Here is a 19377-nt window from a genome sequence, read left to right as displayed (position 1 = left end):
CGTCTTTATGAATTATTGAGTAAAATATTAAAAGAACAGAAAATCAAACTTCTCCTCTGGCAACACTTCATATTTCTGGTGATTTCAGCTGCAACAGGTGGCAGGTATTCATCTCTGCAGGAGGCTGCAGCACAGGCTGTGTCAATACTGCCTCCCGGTGTCTGGTGGCGGTACTACACCTGTGGTACACGCATTACTGTAGTCAAAGTGTTTGATTTTACTTTATAAAACCTGCGGACACCTTGTTAAAACTGAATATATGCATACTAGAGATGTGATTTTAATTTCTCCAGATTAAAACTCCAAATGTACATGAATGTGATGAAGTACGGTCTGCTAGGGAGAATATTCAGTGATCTCTAAAGGACCACGTGTTTGGTGTAAATTAGGCTCCTATCTTGAATTAAATCATGTAATTGTTACTTATTAAGAGGCCAAATGTCCGTATTAAAGGGACAGTCCACCTCTGAAATCAGAAGTACATATTTTTCCTCTTAACTGTAGTGCTATTTTCCAATCTAGACAGTTGAGGTGCAGAGTGTTGGAGATATCAGCCGTAGAGATGTCTGTCTTCTCTCCAGTATAATGGAACTAGATGACACTCAGCTTGTGGTGCTCAAAGTGCCAAAAAACTACATTTGAAAAACTCAACATCAATGTCTCTTTCCAGAAATCATGACCTGGTTACTCAAGATAATCCACAGACCTTGTTGTGAGCAGTTTCATGTAGGAACTGTTTTCTGTCTACCAAACTACACCCACCAACTGTATCACTGTGCAGACAGAAGCGTGCATCATGGGTGAAAATGTGGAGATTGTCCGGTTTTTCCTGGTTTGGACTCCTTAGAAGCAATAAAGTCTTGTTGCTGCAACAATACATGCAGTGATATTTTAGACAATAGTGTTGTACCCTGTGCACAAATCCTGCTCCATGAAGAAATGGTTTCCTCCACAGGTGGGACAAAGTCACAAGTCTCAAGTCTTTCGGTTCAGGATTATCTCTCTTGCAGGACAACAGGTCTGAGAACAGTTTTTATCATTCAGTGATCAGACTGTTGAACTGTAGCACACATGGACTCACCTGGTCTTTTGACTGCACTTTATTGGCCTTTTTATTAGCTTCTATTTTAGATTTATTTATCTATTTATTAACTGAATAATTTTACTGCACTGAGAACTTTTAATTTTGCTGGTTTTAGACATGAAACAGTATTTCGTTTTTACGTTTCATCATAAAAAAATTGACAATGAAAGGAATTTGAATTTACACTCAAGTCACACTTAAAGACAGGCAAGTCCAGAGTCACGTCGCAGGTCCTAAACTTTAAGTCTCAAGTGCTTAACAAGTCATAATGCACTCTTCCCCAAATGTAATGCCATTTTAACAGCAGTTATTATAGTAATAATATATTTGCAATAATCGTGAATGCTTTTAAGTTTGTATTTATTTGTTTGTTTAAAGTTGTTGTATCTCTGTCTATAAATTTAGACCCACACGCTTTTCATACTGCAATTCATTTCTTGTTGACCACCTCACAGTTTTTGTAGGTGAACTAATCTTTGGTATCATTTTTTCCAGCTGACACTCAGTAATGTCATGTCAAGTTCCCTCCTGCAACCTGAGTGGAGTGTTGGATAAGTTCAAAGTGGATCTGGGGAATTAAGTGTCGACTTGCTGGGAATGAAAAGCTTCAGTGATTCGTGACACAGTTTTTTGAGTAACATACTTTTTCATCTTTGAGCTCGGGGTAAGGTATCAAGTATTAAAAGTCAAAAGGCTCAAGTCCAAGTGAAGTCATGAGTCAAAATCCAAGTTGAGCTGCAAGTCTTTTTTGATTTTGTAGAGTCTAAAGTCATGAAATTCTTATCCTAGTCTGACATGAGTCCAAATCATGTGACTCATATCCACATCTCTGCTAAATATCCAAACTTTATAACCTGGCTGCAGAGATTTGCTCTGTCAGCCACTAGAGCACCAGTGAGTTCAGGTACGGATGCTAGATGATCAGGTTGCTGGTGTTGGTGTTGGATGGGGTTCAGGTAAGGACTCAGTCAAGATCTTTGAAACCAAACTGGGGAAAGCATTTCTTCATGGAGCAGGATTTGTGTACAGAGGTAGTGACATGTTGAAACAGGACAGTGACAAGCACAAACTGTCAAACTAACGCTATTGTCCAAAATGTCACTACATGATGTAGCAGTAAGATGTCCAAACCAGGAAAAACAGGATGGTCTCCAGGTTTACACTTGTGATGCACACTTCCTTTTGAGTGGTGATGCAGCTGGCTGGTGTAGTTCAGTAGAAAGAAAATAGTTCCTACATGAAACTGCTCACAACAAGGTCTGTGGATTATCCTGAGAAACCAGGTCATGATTTCTGTAAAGAGACATTACTGTTGAGTTTAAAAAATGTGTTTTGGAGCTTTGAGCACCACAAGCTGAGTGCCATCTAGTTCCATTATACTGGAGAGAAGACAGACATCTCTACGGCGGATATCTCCAACACTCGGTGACTCACACCAAAAATATGAAGATGTAAAATTAACACTACAGGTCAGAGAAACAATATGTACATCCTGACACCTGTGAAGAGTTCAGATTGGTCACAGGTGCATCAGACAGGGGCTCTCTAATTTACACCAAACAGTTTCATCTTTGACATCACTAAACGTTTTCCCTAAAAGACTGCTCTTCATTACATTCATGGACATTTAGAGTTTTAAAGTGTACAGTTACTCATATGGTCAAAGTGTTTGCAGCTTTTAGCAAAATTAAACACTTCAGCGTCATTTTAAATCAACTTTCAAGTTGAGTTTTTAAAGTTAAAGACTCTCCAAACGAACCAGCCAAAGTTAGGATATTTCTGACTGAACGAGGATCATTTAATTATAAAATGGAAATAATCTAAAAAGAATGTTAGTAAATACAGACATGACACACTGTGCTATCAAACCTTATCTGGATTAGAGGAAAGAGCTGGATTTTAAATAATTTTACAAGTGTTAGTTAAGGTAACACACACACCTTTGTGAACCTTTGATGCGCCTCCATGTGTCCTGTGAAACACCACAGCATCAGCTGATTTATGGGCTGCAGCCTCCTGTGGGTCATTATTAATAAAAGTCACTGTTCTGTTCTGGTCACCTTGTTTTGTTCTCCTCTTACTCTCCTGGGATGTTTTTGTTTTTAACAGCAGACACCAGAGCTCAGGAGGCAAAGTCAGAACAAACACTTTATTCAATACAGTGAATATATACAATGTGAGAACAGGTCACTCCTCTTCTTCTGGTGTCGGTAAAACGTCTTCGCTCTTGAACCACAGAGCTTCACTGGTGTGACTGGCGATGATCGCTCGCTCGATGAAAGGTCCTGAGGAAGAGGAGGAGGAGGAGAAGAGGAAGAAGTGTGTCATCATTAGGAGATTGTGTTAATGTAGTTGGAAATGGAGGCGTGAGGTCAAAAGGAAATTTCTAAAACACTTTTCATTACAGCTGAAAAACACTTTGAAAGATGCTGCGGCGAGATACGAAAATCAGACTGAAATGAAAACAAAACAAAAAGTCAGGGTTTGGTGATGTCAGGTTTTGTAATAATAATACTTTTAAATTCAGATAACAGGTTTTCTTTCTTTCTCTTCACAATTAGCACAGAAGTTAAAGATTATTTTCATTATTAATTCATCATCATTTTTTATCGTCAATAGTGACAACTATCGTTCAGATTAATCTAAGAAAAATATAGAGAAAAATTACTTTATAATTTCCCACATTCCAACGTGACGTCTTCAGCTGTCTGACCAACAATCCAAAAGTCTTGTGTAGTTTCTTTTTTGCATTTTTATGGTTTAGTTCTAGTAAATAATAACATCGTTTTGGCTTTTCTTTGTAGTAATCTTATTTTGTGTTTTATATTGCTTGTTTTAGAGCTGTAGATTTTTATTCTGCATTTTTCGTTCTGTGTTTTCTGTCTCTAACTTGTTGCTGCGTGTCTCGGCCAGGACACTTGAAAAAGAGGTGTTTATAAAGGTTAAATAAATAAATAAATAAATAAATAAATAAAGTCCAGTGATATGAAACAAAACATTGAATCCTCGGAACTAAAAACTTCCCAAACTTCTCAATTGAAAAATGTTAATTGCTGTTTAAGTAAATAAAATGACCATACATTTCGTTACTACAAAATTAGGTCAAGAAATATATGCACCAACAATACGTAGTTAAGACTGAAGAAGAATCTGACTCTGAACATCGCAGACACATTCTGGTCAGTTCTTACAAATCCCATCTAAAGAACAAATCAATACTTTGTAATAAAGAACTTATCGACTGGTTCACCAACAGGTTCAAGTCCCTCCGACACAGAAACATGTTTTTTCCTTCACTTGGATGATTTCAGAGTTTGAGACTAGAAGGCTGTTTTCACATTTATCTGCTAAAGGAGAAAGTTTCTCTGAGCTCAGCATGGATGTATGAAGACACCTTGAACATTAATATCTGCAGTAACATTTCTGATTTTTTCAATGAGAGAGAAGGGCTACGTGTAATTTTAAGGATTTTTTTTAATGACTGACTAAACTCTTTGATGGAAAACCAAATAAATATCTGAAGGACAGTCTTTTTTTTACATCTCGAAACATATCGGAGGGGGATCTTTACACATTTATACTCAAGAAATTTTTTCTGTCGTGGCATTCAGAGAGAGAGACCTTCAACCAACTTCTCTTATCATGCTATTATCTCCTGGTAAACCTGTTGACACCAGTTTTTATAAAAAAATATGTTATGACAAGTTATTTAAAACATAAAACAGCCAGCGTCTCCCTGGATAACAGAGCTGAAAATAAAAAAAGAAGCGTGAAGACTTCTAATACATATCAGACTGAGGATCAGTTTGCATGAGATTATGTTAAACAGCTGCCTTCAATCTGTCTCACCCACACACCCTGCATCTCGCTTTTATTTCAAAACACGTTTAAATTCCCTGCAGTCTTTTATTTCTCCCACGTATTTACTTTTAACTTACTTATAAATAGTTGTTTCAGCATTGTTTTCCCTGTTGTCTCAGATCCCCTGCATTCAGGTCTTTATTTATCAGCATATGGTTGTGCTTTTTGTCATGAATAATTCCCATAAGCCCCTTGGGGATTTCCTTTCCCCTTCACCCACACGTTGCATTGCTGTGCTCTTTTCTGTTTTAAGCATCTCTCTGTGCAGTTTCCTCTTGTTTCTGCCCACGCTGCAGCCATTAGCTTCTGTCCAAATGACTCTTTAACAGGCATTAATGGAAATAAAAAAAAACAACTCAGGTATTTAAATTAACAGTAAGTATTCACATCTTCTGATCCTTGACTACAAGGTGCAGTGGAAATTAAATTCTGCCCAGAGCCCTCGTGCACCTCTTGTCGGGGAGCTGAACTGCTGCATAATGTTTGCTGGCGCTAACTCAAAGAGGACTCTTCGCTGACAGTTCAGAAAAGCCCAGGTGGTTCGACTCGTCGCACCGCCTTCAATGCTCGGCGATGAAAATTACAGAGCTGGAACGAGTCACTGAGTGAGACGCTTCACTCAGCTACTGTAGCACAGAGGACGCTCTCTGCAGCCGGGAGGGTTCAGCAGAGCATTAACATTTCCAGGGTGAGCTGTGAAGAGTCCCCCTGGGATCATCTGGAATAAAAGTGCAAGTTTACTGTGAGCACTTTAAACAGAAGCTGTGCGTGCAGTCACAGACCTGCTGCTGCTGCTGCTGCTCCGTAATGGAAAAAGTTTTCTTTTAAGTTACCTTTGATTTGTTTGATAACTCGAATGACATCAAAAACCTCAATCTTTTAATGGTAGGAAGAGGCCATGAGCCAAGGAACAACTCATTAGTTTTCGGTTTAGACGCAAAGAAAACATTGGGAGATAATTTTTCAGCTCATCAACTGCTGCACTTACTTGAAAAAAGACACCTGTGTAACTAGAGTCAGATCTGTCACTCTAAGATCTCTAAGTGCTTTCTCATTTTAGGTTTTTAACTTTTCTTTATATTTAGGTTCTTAAACTCCAATTAAAAGTGACCCAGGCATGTAGACACAAATTATGATTTGCAAGCAGCTCTTTCATTTAGCAGAAGTTTACATAAGGACAATGTTTGTTGCTGTTGTTTATGGTGCACAATCTCACATTAAAAAGCTCGACTAACACTAACACTGTGTTCCTGTGCTTTTTACTTTGTGCTTATTCAAAGGGCAGGTCTCTCTGCATTCTTTTCTGTGTTTTTCAAATGGTACTCCCACTCAGCCGTTAGCAAAGAGGAGTCATGTAGGTTACAGCTCAGATGGCCTCTCCTCCCGCGCTAATTAGAGGCAACGGTAGACCAACAACTCCTTGTGTTTTGCAAAGTAAAAGTACTGTTTCTGTCGAATGAGTCTGGTGGCTGTGGACGGGGCAGCTGCAAATCGTATTTTAGCCTCATTAAAAACAGACCACATTAAAAAAAATCAATACAACTTTAGTGTACGTTAAGTGTACGCTATATTTGGATTGATTTTACCACTTAATGTTGCCATCAGATAATCTTTCCTGTCGGGGGAATGAAGCTGCTACATCACCCTCTACAAAGCCACCAGACTCTTTGAACAGAAACAGTCATTTTATCTCACAGCACACGGGAGTTAAGTGTTGAACAAGCTATATAAAACAGTGAGCTAAGCTACGAGCTTCTCTACATCAAAATAACGTTTCACTACATTGAAGCTATCCCTGGAGGAATGCAGCAAGCCAAGCTACGATAAAATGGCAAAAGTAACTTGCTACTTGCAAAGCTACTGTTATTTTTTTTTACTTTGTCAAATCAACATTTTCTCAGTGATCAGAAAAACTGTCAGCCAAACAAAAAGGCAGGCAATAGAATAGACTTAAAACAAAACTTTCTTCTTCTTTTTGTTTTTTGGAAACCTTTGTGACATGTCCTCCCTAACATGACATCATCAGTTGGCCTATTGCTCTCTCTCTTTCTCTCTCCTCTCCCTACTTGATGCATTTTTCTGTCTCTGCCTCGCTCAGTCGATTCCCTTGCTCTGTCAGTAATTCAAAAACTGAATTCCAAAGTATATTTTTCAGTCAATAAAACTATAATAAATAAAAGACAGTAATATAAACAATAAAAGTAACAGACCTAACTGAAAACGTTTCTTTGTTTTGGGACATTAGAACATGAACATGTCCTGAAAATAACACGTGAGATCAGTATGTCACTTCTCAACCGCGCTACTCGGTTCATCAACTTGATCAACTTTGCTCCTGAAAAGCTGTTTGACTCAGAAAGTAGTGATGTTACCACCACACTTGTAGAGACACTACTGCCCATCACTAGATGTTACTGGTCAACCACTGCCTTAATCATTTAGTTTATTTGTGTTTTTGTGTGACTTCCAAAACCACATTAATGTGGCGTCCACAGCAGAGCAGGGGTTTATATTTAGCAATAAAAACCACATCAGGTCATGTGGGAAAAATTTGCAGAAGGCAGCATTTTAAAGCAAAAACAAATGAGCAAAATTTTAATTTTAAGATTTGAATGCATTATGAACACTACCAGGAAGCTAGAGAATAGAGCTGGGCATTGTATCTACATCAATATTGTGATGTGAGACTAGATATGGCTAACATTTTGGATATCGTAATATTGTTAAGTGCTGTATTTTCCTGGTTTTAAAGGCTGCATTACAGTTAAGTGACGGCTTTTTCTGAACTTTTTTTAGCTGTGTATCATTTACCTTCAACCACTTAATCATCATATCCACATTACTGATGATTATTTACAAAAGAAAAACTCATTCTGTAAATATTTTGTAAAAGCACCAATAGGGCTGGGCGGCCGCGGTACTGCTTTTGTGGTTACCATCATACCGCAGTACTCCGGCTACAGCGGCAGAACGGGGCCCGGCGGCCTGCCTGCCTCACGCACCTACCTCACTACATGATGGAGGCCCAAATCCAGGCCCGCGGGAGAAGGGGGCCCTGGATCCGCCGGCCCTCCCTCTTCCCTCTAACGTTTATACATACTATTTAACATTTAATACACAATAATAGATGGATTAGCAACAGATTTACTTCTGACGATAAATAGTTTCCATCCTAGACTTGTATGGCTTTTTAAATTGTTTTATTTAAGGTGTAAAAAAAAAAAAAAAGAGAAGACGATACCGTGATATCATACCGTCACCGCATCCCCCCAAAATAATACCGTGATATTGATTTTAGGCCGTACCGCCCAGCCCAAAGCACCAATAATAAACCCAACGATACAGTATCATTGCATTATCGATATCAAGGTATTTGCTCAATAAAAATCCTGATATTTGATTTTCTCCATATCGCCCAGTCCTACTATAGAATGATATCAAAACCTCAAAAAACAAAACAAAAAAAGAAAATGACGGTGCCACCCTTTAAGCAGAAAAACCAGGATTGATCTTTTCAAAGGTGTCACTGTGAGATAAAGAACCACAGAGATGGTTTAGTCCAAATCTGGGAGCTGTTTGATAAAAAACTTTGGTGAAACAAACCTGTTTTTCCAATATGACTCGGGTCAGAACACAATCTGTGCCCCGACAGGAAGAATATCGGAGCAAGAAACCCATTATTCAGAGGCCGGCTGAAGAGACAAATGTGTGAGTGGCAACACCGTGCTCAAGAGAGAGATCCAAGATAGATGGGAAAGTAAAGACTTCTTGATATGAGAAGTTTCAGGTCACAAAGGGCCGTTGGTTTTAAAGCATCCTCCATCAGCGTTTCTGAAAGCTCTGCAGTTTACTTCAGCTCTGTTAATGACATTTTATTTAGCAGGCTCAGAATCAATTATATTGTAGATCATTTAAGCCTCTCCCTCTAATGAGGGTCCATTAGCTGATGATTACACTCAGCGTCTTATTATCGAACAGAAAGTGAAGCAAATGTACAGAAGATCACAAATGAATTAACTCCAACATCCCAAAAATACAGTCAGTTTATAGCAGCACTGAGATGAGTCCCGGCTGCCTCATCGGGGTCAATCTGGGGTCATATTCATTCAGTGTTTAAGGGGCCGTAACTGTTCTTTCTCTCCAAGTTTTCTTTGACTATTTGTGTCTTTTATATTTTTGCTGACTGTCTTTGAATGCATGCTTTACAGCTATGGAGCCATTAGTTTCCATTCAGTCCTGTGCATTATGAAAATCAATTAGCAGTGTTGTGTGATCCATCACAGTGAACAAAGTTCACATTATTTCTTGCCAGTGTTACATTAGTGTTGAGTGGCAGGGCAGTCCAATGAAGATTTATTTGAAACCGTATAATAATAACAATGTGATTCTGGTGGGAATTTAATGCAAACTATAGCAAGAAAGCAAAATGTGGATGAAAACTTGAGTTGTTTTTCAATGAAATGGTTTAATTTTCCACCTCTGGATCCACCTAAGAACATAAAAGCTGACTGGACTACTCGCTCTCATTTCTGGGGTAAAAAAGTTCAGAACACTTGATTTAGAAAATGCATCAATAAGCCTGGAAAAGTCATAACGCCTGGCTGGCGTGTTGTCTCCCTGCTGTCTCCATCACTCTGACTGAGGAGCTGTAATCTGAACCAGGGAGGGAAACTAAAACCAGCCAGCAGATAAAAACTGGCACATTTTGAAGGCTTTTTTCTTCCAACAACCATTGTGGCGAATAAAAATCAATCAGCAACGTGTTATTTTATCTTGAAGAGCTGTCAAAACAGTTAGAGGGAGTTTATCAGCTGCTGCTGACAGAAGAAGAGCAGCCACAAAGTCATGTGTGTTTGTGTTGTGATTTATTGGCTGGTGTTGGTGAACGTACCCATTTTAGCTGGTCGGTGGGAGCAAACATCAATCAGGATAGTTTGCAGGTTGGCAAAGATGTGTTCTTTGGGCATGTCGAGCTGTGAAGAGGAGAGAAAATAAATAATATGAACACTGCAACCAAACAAAATGCCTTTCCTGGTCTTGTCTCACCTTTACATTTTTTGTTTCTAAAATCTGCTGCTGTAGGCCTGTCACAATAACTACTTTTGTTGCACGATGAATTGTCACAGAAATAATTGGGATAAACAATATAACTGTCATTTTGAGACCATTTCATGCCACTGATATGATGACAAAACCATTGTGTAATAATGCAGGTACACCCTTTCAAAGAGCAATGAACTTTTTATTCTTAGGAATATTCAGACATTACAATTAGAATATGAAAAAAGTAAAAATAATTTTTAGAAAGTTTAGCCAGTGTGCTGCCAGAATTTATGTTTATATGTTAAATGATTTTTAAGACCTTTTCAAGATAATTTTTAATTAAATTTAAGACTAATTTTCTTTCGGACAAATCATCTTTTCTCTTTCAAGCGTTGCAGGTAAGTATGAAGTTAAGTGGTGTATATGGGGTCCCACGCAGAGGTAGGTTTCATGAAGAAATATGGTTGTTAGAGTGAGTTAGGTTAATCTGTGTTTTGATCACAAGGTATGTCAGGTTTTTAAGATTTGTAACATCAGAAATGCGGACTTCACACAGAGAAGCTCGACTTATTTTGATAAAAAGAAATTAAAGATGAGAAAAATAAACTAGATAAAATGTTTCTGGCAATAAAGACCTCACAGATTCACATGTAAGACTATTTACTGACTTTAAAGGCCTAATATTTATCAAATGAAATTTAAGACATTTTAAAGAACCTGCAGACACCCTGCATACGATAAATCCATTACACACTTATCATGACAGGCCTAGCCTTTAGATAAATACAACTACAGTCATGATGTGCTGCCTTTAACTCTTTGAAACCTGGAGTGATACCACTTTTCTTGTGCCGCTTTCAGACGCCTTTCTCAAGTTTGAACATTTGAACCCTGAGCAAATTGGTGCAATGTCTTTCAAAAACACGGGGAAAAAAGGCAATTAGCAACTTGGTAAGAAATGTTCCACAAAAATCTAGGGAGAAAAATTTAAAAAGCTCAGTAACAACTATATTTATAATTATCATTAATACATATTTAAAGTTATGCTACAGAATTATTATCATTTTAAGCTCTTTTTCCAGGTAATTTCCTTGTTTGTTTTTAACTTTTCTTGCTTTAAATTTTCTCTTTTTACTAATTTCTTGCTACTTTTTTGGGTCATTTCCTCCCTCTTTGCTCCTTGCCTTCTTCCCATGTCTTTGAAAGACACCAGGCAATTTGCTCAGGTTTCAAAGGGTTAAATTTAACTTGTGAGGCTGTATTCTTAAGTATGACAATGACAGATGCAGAGTCTTCAGCTGGTGTTTGTCCTGGGAACCTGACGAGCAACTTATGTTCCTTTTCAAAAATGGTGAATAATTTTGTGTTTTCCACGTCATACAAGATGGTACAACACGTATGAAAGCTTTGATCAGAACAAGACTGAACCCATCCCCAGCTGAAACTCCCTCGCTGATTTTTGCAATTTGAAACTACTTTATAATCTTTTGCAATTCAAACTGATCCTGGTGGGAACTCAAATGTAGAAGCAAAATTGTATTTCATGCCTAAATAAACCCAAACACTCCCCACAGTCTCTAAACTTTTTCCTCTTTAACTTGTAAAATTTAAAATGTAAAACTGCCTTGTCCCCAGACACTGAAAGCCTCCTCTGAGCTGCTGTTGATGACAGAAAGACGTTCACCCTAACATCTCACTATCAGCTATAATAATCCCACTCAGCGCTCTGCAGCCGTTTGTTGAGACGTACCGTTCCTATCTGGGTCCTGACGAAGCAGTTGCTCTCCACCATGTACTCGTGACCTGTTTTAAACAACTCTAGCATCTTCAAAATCTGGACCCCGACTGTGCCTGAGTGTCAACAGAGAGAGAAAGAGAAAAGAATTGATTGTCTTCTTTATCTTGAAAGCAGGTTTTGAATCCCAGGACTTTTTCACAAGTTAAAGCAAATTAACCTTCGATCTGCCAAAGACGCAGCTTACCTCTCCTGCTCTTTGGAAACTTCTTCCTCAGTTTGTTTTTCAGTGGTAGAATCTTGGGCACTATTTCTGGCACTGCTATGTAGAAGTCTGCTGAGATCTCATCATCTAAGATCTGGAAGTGAATAAAATGTTATTGAATGAAACTTTAAAGACACCAGGAGGCGTCTTAGAGGAGTACTTCACCTACAAAATGACCATTTGTATATCAATAATACAGAAAACTTTGTTCTTCTCTAATGCCTTTTTGTATAACGGTGAACATACTGACTTAAAACTAAACTGACAGTGAAACCTGTCAATGCTCTCTTCAAAGCCACACTCCAGTACTAAGATTTTTTTTGCGAAAATGCATGTGTTTAGGAAGTACTGAGAAAACAACTGGATAAATGAGTCTTGAATTAAGGCTTGGATATACTTTTGCATTAGAAGAGCTGGAGTCACGCGGATGTACACGCGGCTCTATAGTTTATAGATGTTCAGAGTATAATTGATGGTTCGCTTCAGCCCCAGCTATAAACAGGAGGACTGGGAGGTGAGCTTACCGACCTCCTACGGCCAACATCAGGTGAAAGTGAAACTAAACAGGCTGCACATGGACATCCACATAGTGGTCAGTGCTGACCCTCGCAGATATGTATGGATGATAAGATTTACGCCACATGGACGTAAAGCTGACCACCGCGGTTATGTGGGTGCAAAAACATTTTCTTTTAAGATTATTTTTTAGGGCTTTGCCTTTTATTACAGAACAGCTAGAAAGTGACAGGAAAGGTCTCTATAAGAAATATATTAGGGACCGTTTGTTATTTATGAGAAAAATGTGAGAAGCATGTTAGACATTTTTTTAAGCACTGAGAGGGGACGTATGTTTTTTATTTTGGCCTAGGAAAGGGACATACAACTTTAAATGATTGTACTTTGTATTTCTTTCACTGCTGATTACAGAACTTGCACTATTTATCAAAGAAAGAAACTATAAAAACAGAAATTAGATTTTCAGATTTACGGCTGTTCTTGAACACATCATGTGTGACAAATGTTTCCGTCAGAAATAAACATAATCAAATCTGAGCTTAAAATAGTGATATTTCATCAAAATCAACTCATTCTACGTCTCATCTCAAAATTAAACCGTCAGCATGAACTAACCTGCAAAAAACGATGCCTTTTTTCAACTTCAGAATCTCGTCTTCAACTTTTAACTGTTATTTTGACATCTAATAATTAATTTACGGTGGAGGGAGGGTCGTGCATTCACTGCCAGTCACTCAAAGAGAAATATCTGTAGCTTCAGCAAGGGTCAAAAAAAAAAAAAACAAACTGATGTGACACCCCAGCAACCCCCGTAATGTGATGAATAAAGATCATTCCCTTAACGAAAGGGAACAGGAGTGGATCATGTGGTAGAAACTGATATCACAACAGCTGTACTTTACCAATATTGATATGTATATCATATAAATAATCAAACTGATGTTTAATGCAATGAGCTGTGCTCCACTGTTACACACTGCATCAGACAAAAGTCTAAAAATGTCTAAAAGAAAAACTTTAATGCCTCATTTTATTCGTTTTTATCTTTCCATTGCTTGATTTGGGAAATATGCTTTGTAACAAGATTTTACAATCATACTGCTAAAATAAATTCCAGATGAACTAATAAACTTGATCTGAACCTACAGTAAAATACACCTCAGTTAAACCGACTCACCGGCTGCATGAGCTCTACTCCTCCAGCCAACATCGCTCCGTTCTCCTGGGCAACCTTCACTAGATTAGCATCCTGCAGAGAAAACCAGAACAACGTCACCCATTTAAATCTGATGTGGGGTGTGTCAAAGTCTGGCAGACCCCACCAGTCCCATTCATTATGGTCGTTAACATGCAACATCTAAGTTACAACCCACAACCTGTGCTCCTCGACAGGAATATTAATCAAATGCCGCTTGTAGGATTCCGTGATCAAAACACCCGAGCCCATTCATTACAGACAAATAAAAAGGTGCTGCTGCACATCTGAATCATGTTCAGACAATATTAAAGCAATTCATCAACAGCAGGTAATCAATTGGCTATGAAATTAAGATTCAGTGAGGCTGAGGGGGTGAAAAATAAAAGTTTTTACCTCAGTAAATACTAAAACTTTGTTTATCTTTGTCTTGAAGGGGTGCGGTAAGGTCAACGTGCTGACAAAGGGGTCGACTTTTTTCTGTGAGGAGGAAAAAAAAGATTCAATTATTAGAGTTTTAAAGCCTCAGCATGCTCCAGCAAATAAAAGGATTCAGGAGAGATAAGAAGAAGGAGGGATGTCAATCAAAGAGAAAGCTCAGATAATCAAGTATTAAATCTCTTCCGTTGCCACTTTAATTTTTCATTTCTCTGGAGTGTTCTTAATTCATTATGCAAAGGAACATTGGTTCTGCATGGTTCTGCAGAGACAGACAGATGAGAGCGAGGCTGTGATCAAGTCTGTCTCATGTGGGCTGTCTGGACAACACAGCAGCTCTGCAGCTCTGTGATGTGGAAACAAACTCATGAGGTTTTTATTCCTCTGTGTCTCTCTGTTTTTCGCTGATTAACCAAAACTGCTCAGGTTGACTGATGCAGGAAATATCACTCAGACTGGTGGATTAATGGATATACACCAGTGAATTCAGAGGAGCCAAGAGCTGTTAAGATGCAGAACTCACCAAGTCACTCCAGAGAGCCAGCTTTGAGTGCAGACACGGTATAGCAATACAGATGTGACAATTTCGGTATATAACCCAACCGTTTAAGTTCTTTTTTGTCAAGTGCACAACAGTTACAGTGACGTAGTCTTTGGCAAGGAAAATAACAGATCTCAGACTCCCTTCAACTGTGCTCCTAAAGATACATACACCAATCAGCCAAGACATTAAAACTACTGAAAGATGAAGTGAATAACAGATCATCTTGTTACAGTGCAATCTTCTCTTTTGATAACCTTGGGTCCACTACCCAACACATGCCACACCATGCTCAGGAATGGTTCAAGAAACATGACACAGAAGTTAAGGCGTCGACCTGGCCTCCAAATTCTCAACATCCTAATCTGCTTGAGGATTTGTAGGACGTGCTGGTACTCCAGAAGGTACCCCAAATCCATAGTGGGTCTTCCTTGGATTGGACTTGGCTCTGACCTGTGAGAGATGGACACAGGGCCTCTGAGGGTGTCCTGTGGTGTCTGGCGCCAGGGTGCTGGCAGCAGATCATCTGAGCACTGTGGGTTGTGAGGTGGGGAACCATTCTGTCCCACAGATGTTCAGTCAGATTGGGATCAGAGGAATCTGGAGGCCAAGTCGACGCTTTGAGCTCTTGTCCTGTTCTTCGGGCCATTCCTGAGCAGTCCGGCTGTGACTCAGAGGAAGAGCGGGTCGTCCACCAAACAGAAGATCTACAGTTAGATCCTCGGCTCCTCCAGTCCACATGTCGAAGTATCCTTGGGCAAGATACTGAACCCCAAATTGCTCCTGATAGCTGTTCCGTCGATGTGTGAGTGTGTGAATGGTTACTGGGTAGCAGGTGGCACCATGTATGGCAGCCTCAGCACCAGTGTGTGAATGTGTGCATGAAGGGGTGAATGTGGCGTAGTGTAAAAAGCGCTTTGAGTGGTAGGAAGACTAGAAAGGTGCTATACAAGTGCAGGTCCATTTACCATTTTTGCAGTGTGGCATGGCGCATTGTCCTCCTAGGGGGTTGCCATGAGGAGAGGTATTTGGTCGGCAACAGTGTTTGGGTGGGTGGTGTGTGTCAGGTGGCATCCACATAATTGCAAGGACCAAGGGTTTTCTAGTAGGAGATTGCACTGTGTCAAGCTGTTCACTGTTCACTCCACCTGTCATTGGTTTTAATGGTGTGGCTGGTTGGTGTACATATAAAATACATAAGAAAAATTACGTAAGTGCAACACAAACTAATTAAAATCTAAGACATAAAATAGCAGAGCAGCTGAAATATAGGAATATACTGTATGTGTATAATAGTTCCATTTGGGTTTGCACAAAAACAAAACCCTTGGCATTATTAACTTCGGTGTGCATATGTAATAATTAAAACCTGAGCTGATGTTTCTGCTGTTTTGTTCACCCCATTTATATCAATAGGTGTTAAAATATTAGTGTAAATGAAACCTTTGAGGATTGAGATAACTGTATGCATCACCACAGCTTCTTGTTGGATGGTTGAATAGCTTATAAACCCCCAAACTTTTCCAAAGTCAAAATTGTGAGAGCTGCTTTACTAAACCGACTACCCAACAAACTATTACACGTCACAATGTGATTGGTGAGCTGTGCAGAGATGAGACAAGAGCAGGAGTTTCTCTCTTTTCTCATTTGTTACACAACTATTTCTGTCACTTGAGTGCTATGACTGCCTTCTGGGAGAGACTGTCTGAAAGTGTACGGTGTTATCACCATATTTTAACAATATGGCGTCCCCTCTGACAGCTGGCTATCCACTCTGCCTTCTGGTGTGGCTTTTCAGAACCGACATAAATACTTTGGATTTCCGACATGGTTGGACAACACATCGCAGGAACCACTTCTTCTCACCATAACCCAGACATTAAGATGCTACATAACCTTTCAAGTCAGGCCAGGGGCCATTGCTGTACGTCCTCCCCTATTTCTCTCACCTCATTTTGTTCAGCGCTTCACTGTTTCCTGTCTGATAGAAGCGAAATTGCCCCCTAAAAACACTTTCACAGCAAAACAACTCTTCAAATCTCTTCATCCATTCACTCTGTTGTTACCTTTTTTTCCAGTTTCATGTCTAGCCTCAGATCGATGTAAACAGGCTGATTGTGGGGAGTGAAGTCCAACTTCTGAAAGTTCTTCAGCATGTCGATGGCGTCTCCTGCGTCATAGATCACCTGGGGGTAGAACCTCATAACATACACGTCGTCCACGGGCGCCCACGCTGTTTTGCCGAAAGGCTTATGTCTGTCTTTGTCATCGATGACCACCCTTGGTTTCTTCGCCTTCTCTGTGTCCTCCTCCTTTTGTGCCCTGACAAACAATGAGGGAGATGTTGAACAGAGAAGTATCAGGTCATCAAGCCTACCTCTGTCTGCTCTTGATTTTATACGTCACTGCACATGGTGACATTTCTATCTACTAAGTGAACAACAAGCTTGTACTGGTAGGCAGCTCCATAATGTGCAAAGGTGTTGCAGGGTGAAGCAGAATGGTGTTGAAAAACAGCTCCAGAGTCAGACTCTCTGGAGGAAGATCTTGAAAGTTTGTTTTATTAAACTGAGGGTTTGTAAACTCACTTGACAGCTGCGAAAGTCCTGATGGGCAGATACCTCTGTGCAGTCGGTGAGATGCCGGTGTAGGCAGGAGCACCGGCTCTCAACAGCTGCCTCTGACATCCTGCTAAAACTGGAAAAGAGAAAAAAAAGCAGTTGAGAAATGAAAACATACAGAGCTGGGTTACAGATGACATCCTCCATTTAACACACGCAGATGTTGTTCTCTCTCACACAACATGAAACTGTATACCAGAGATAGAGATGTTACCTCCCCTGCAAAGTGTATGTGTCAGGGTTTATGTCTGCGAGACTAAAGCAGACTGCATCTAATGTTTGTGCCATTTGCATGAAGTTGGAATTATTGGCTGCGGACGAATATCTGCCTGTGCCAATATAATTTTATCTTTATGTCAGAGAGCTTGCTGTTTTGCAAAACAAAATGTGCTTGGCAAATGTAAATACTTGTGTCAACTTGTCCACTGACACTAGTTAACACGCCACCAGTGCCTCTTTTAAGTTCACCATCAAAAGCACTTTCCCAAAAATCTCAGAGTCTGTGGGAGAATATAAATCCTGCTGTTAATTATAAGTAATAAATCTCAGGACGCCTGCAGGGATGTGTGCTGGGAAAATCTGCCTCATGTCGGCGAGGTCTGTTTGAGCTTCACAGACTGTGTGCAGGATGCAAAGCAATTTATTTAATCAGGTTTTAATTTGTTGAAGTGTTGTGGTTAGTCACAGGCACGCAGAGACCGATCCAAAACCATCGAGAATCAGCACTGAGGTAATTTACTGGTAGGTTTAATGTACAAGGAATCTACTTTGATGTATTGATGCATAACAATAAGCATAATAAGGGAAAATAAAAATTGAGGCAAGTACTACAAGGCAAGAATAAGATATATATATATATATATATATATATATATATATATATATGTGTGTGTATATATATATATATATATATATATATATATATATATATAACAGCAAGACTACAATAAAATATCAAAAAATACAATGAAAATGAAAAGACGTGCAAAACACAGTATCTATAATATACCTCTCTGACATATACAGTATGTGCACAATTTAAGTGTAACCAACAGGAAGATACAGTTTTCAGTATTACTGCTCTTTGTTTTTGTTTGTTGTTTGTTTTTTCAACATACAGTACAGCTCTTTTCGACACGGAGCAGGTTATAAAGCCCACAACATTGGACGTTTCCTGTTATTATATTTTCTGCACGAAACTGCGTTCAGAAATCTGAAAATTTAACACACCCTCGCTTTTAAGTACAAATAAATACGCAAAATAACATTACTTCAAAACTAGATTTACTCATTAATAGTAAGTCTTCGTTTCGGCATACATATAAACATCTAAGCAGCACTTTAAATTAACTAAATAACGACTTTTCGAAGTCATTACCACTTCTTGTCACCGCCTACTACTACGTGTAATGTCAAGGACGCTCTGAAATAAAACGGTTAACAGTATTTAATTAAAGCACCCCTTGTTAATTATATTAATGCCGAATCCAATGTAGAACTCCAGTAATTCAGATATGATCTTAAGTGATGTGTCTCCATGTAAGGAAATCGTCGATACGCAAGGGAACAGTAAAATTAACACAGTTTTGGTAGCTGTATTCGTTAACAAGGATGGCTAGCTAACGGAGTAACACGTAAGCTAACAGGCTATAATGACTGTTAACTGAGACGAGGAGCCAAAGCGGAACCCTGAAATAAAGAGCATGCACTTCTCTTATTAAATACATGATGTGAATGTTTACTGTCACTTAGAATAAAGTAAATTACACATAAACATCTGACCTTTCCACACACTCCGCGTGCAGGTTGCCATGTCTGGGAATGACGCTGTTCCGTGTGGAAACAGCGGTACGTGCTAAACAGTTCCGCCTGGAGAGTACAAACCAAACCTCCATGCAAAAACTGCCAATCTATGATTATCTTCACTACTGGTAAATGCTGAATACTTAAGTAAAATTCTAAGTTACTATGTGGAATTGCTCGGGTCCATTTTTATATTCGGGATAGGTTTGATACACCAGAATTCACTTGCTAAGTAAATATAATAAAGTTTGACTTAGATGAGCATTTAGCAACTT

General features: G+C 39.1%; 1 protein-coding gene across 1 annotated transcript; it reads right to left on the bottom strand.

The window, feature by feature from the left end:
- Positions 1–3219: 3219 nt before the first annotated feature.
- On the bottom strand, positions 3220–19214 carry mrpl1 (mitochondrial ribosomal protein L1). Its single transcript, XM_033618744.2, has 9 exons — positions 19082–19214; positions 17267–17375; positions 16745–17000; positions 14096–14179; positions 13682–13753; positions 11971–12082; positions 11739–11839; positions 9837–9918; positions 3220–3369 (listed from the first exon to the last, which is right to left on the bottom strand). The coding sequence occupies exons 1-9, from the start codon at positions 19110–19112 to the stop codon at positions 3272–3274; spliced, it is 945 nt and encodes a 314-aa protein (XP_033474635.2). The 5' UTR covers positions 19113–19214; the 3' UTR covers positions 3220–3271.
- Positions 19215–19377: the final 163 nt, after the last annotated feature.

This window comes from Epinephelus lanceolatus, chromosome 9 (genome assembly GCF_041903045.1).
Source record: "Epinephelus lanceolatus isolate andai-2023 chromosome 9, ASM4190304v1, whole genome shotgun sequence".
NCBI classification, from domain to species: Eukaryota; Metazoa; Chordata; class Actinopteri; order Perciformes; family Serranidae; genus Epinephelus; species Epinephelus lanceolatus.
Note: the sequence above shows the minus strand (reverse complement) of the source record. Positions and strands in the feature narration are given on the sequence as shown.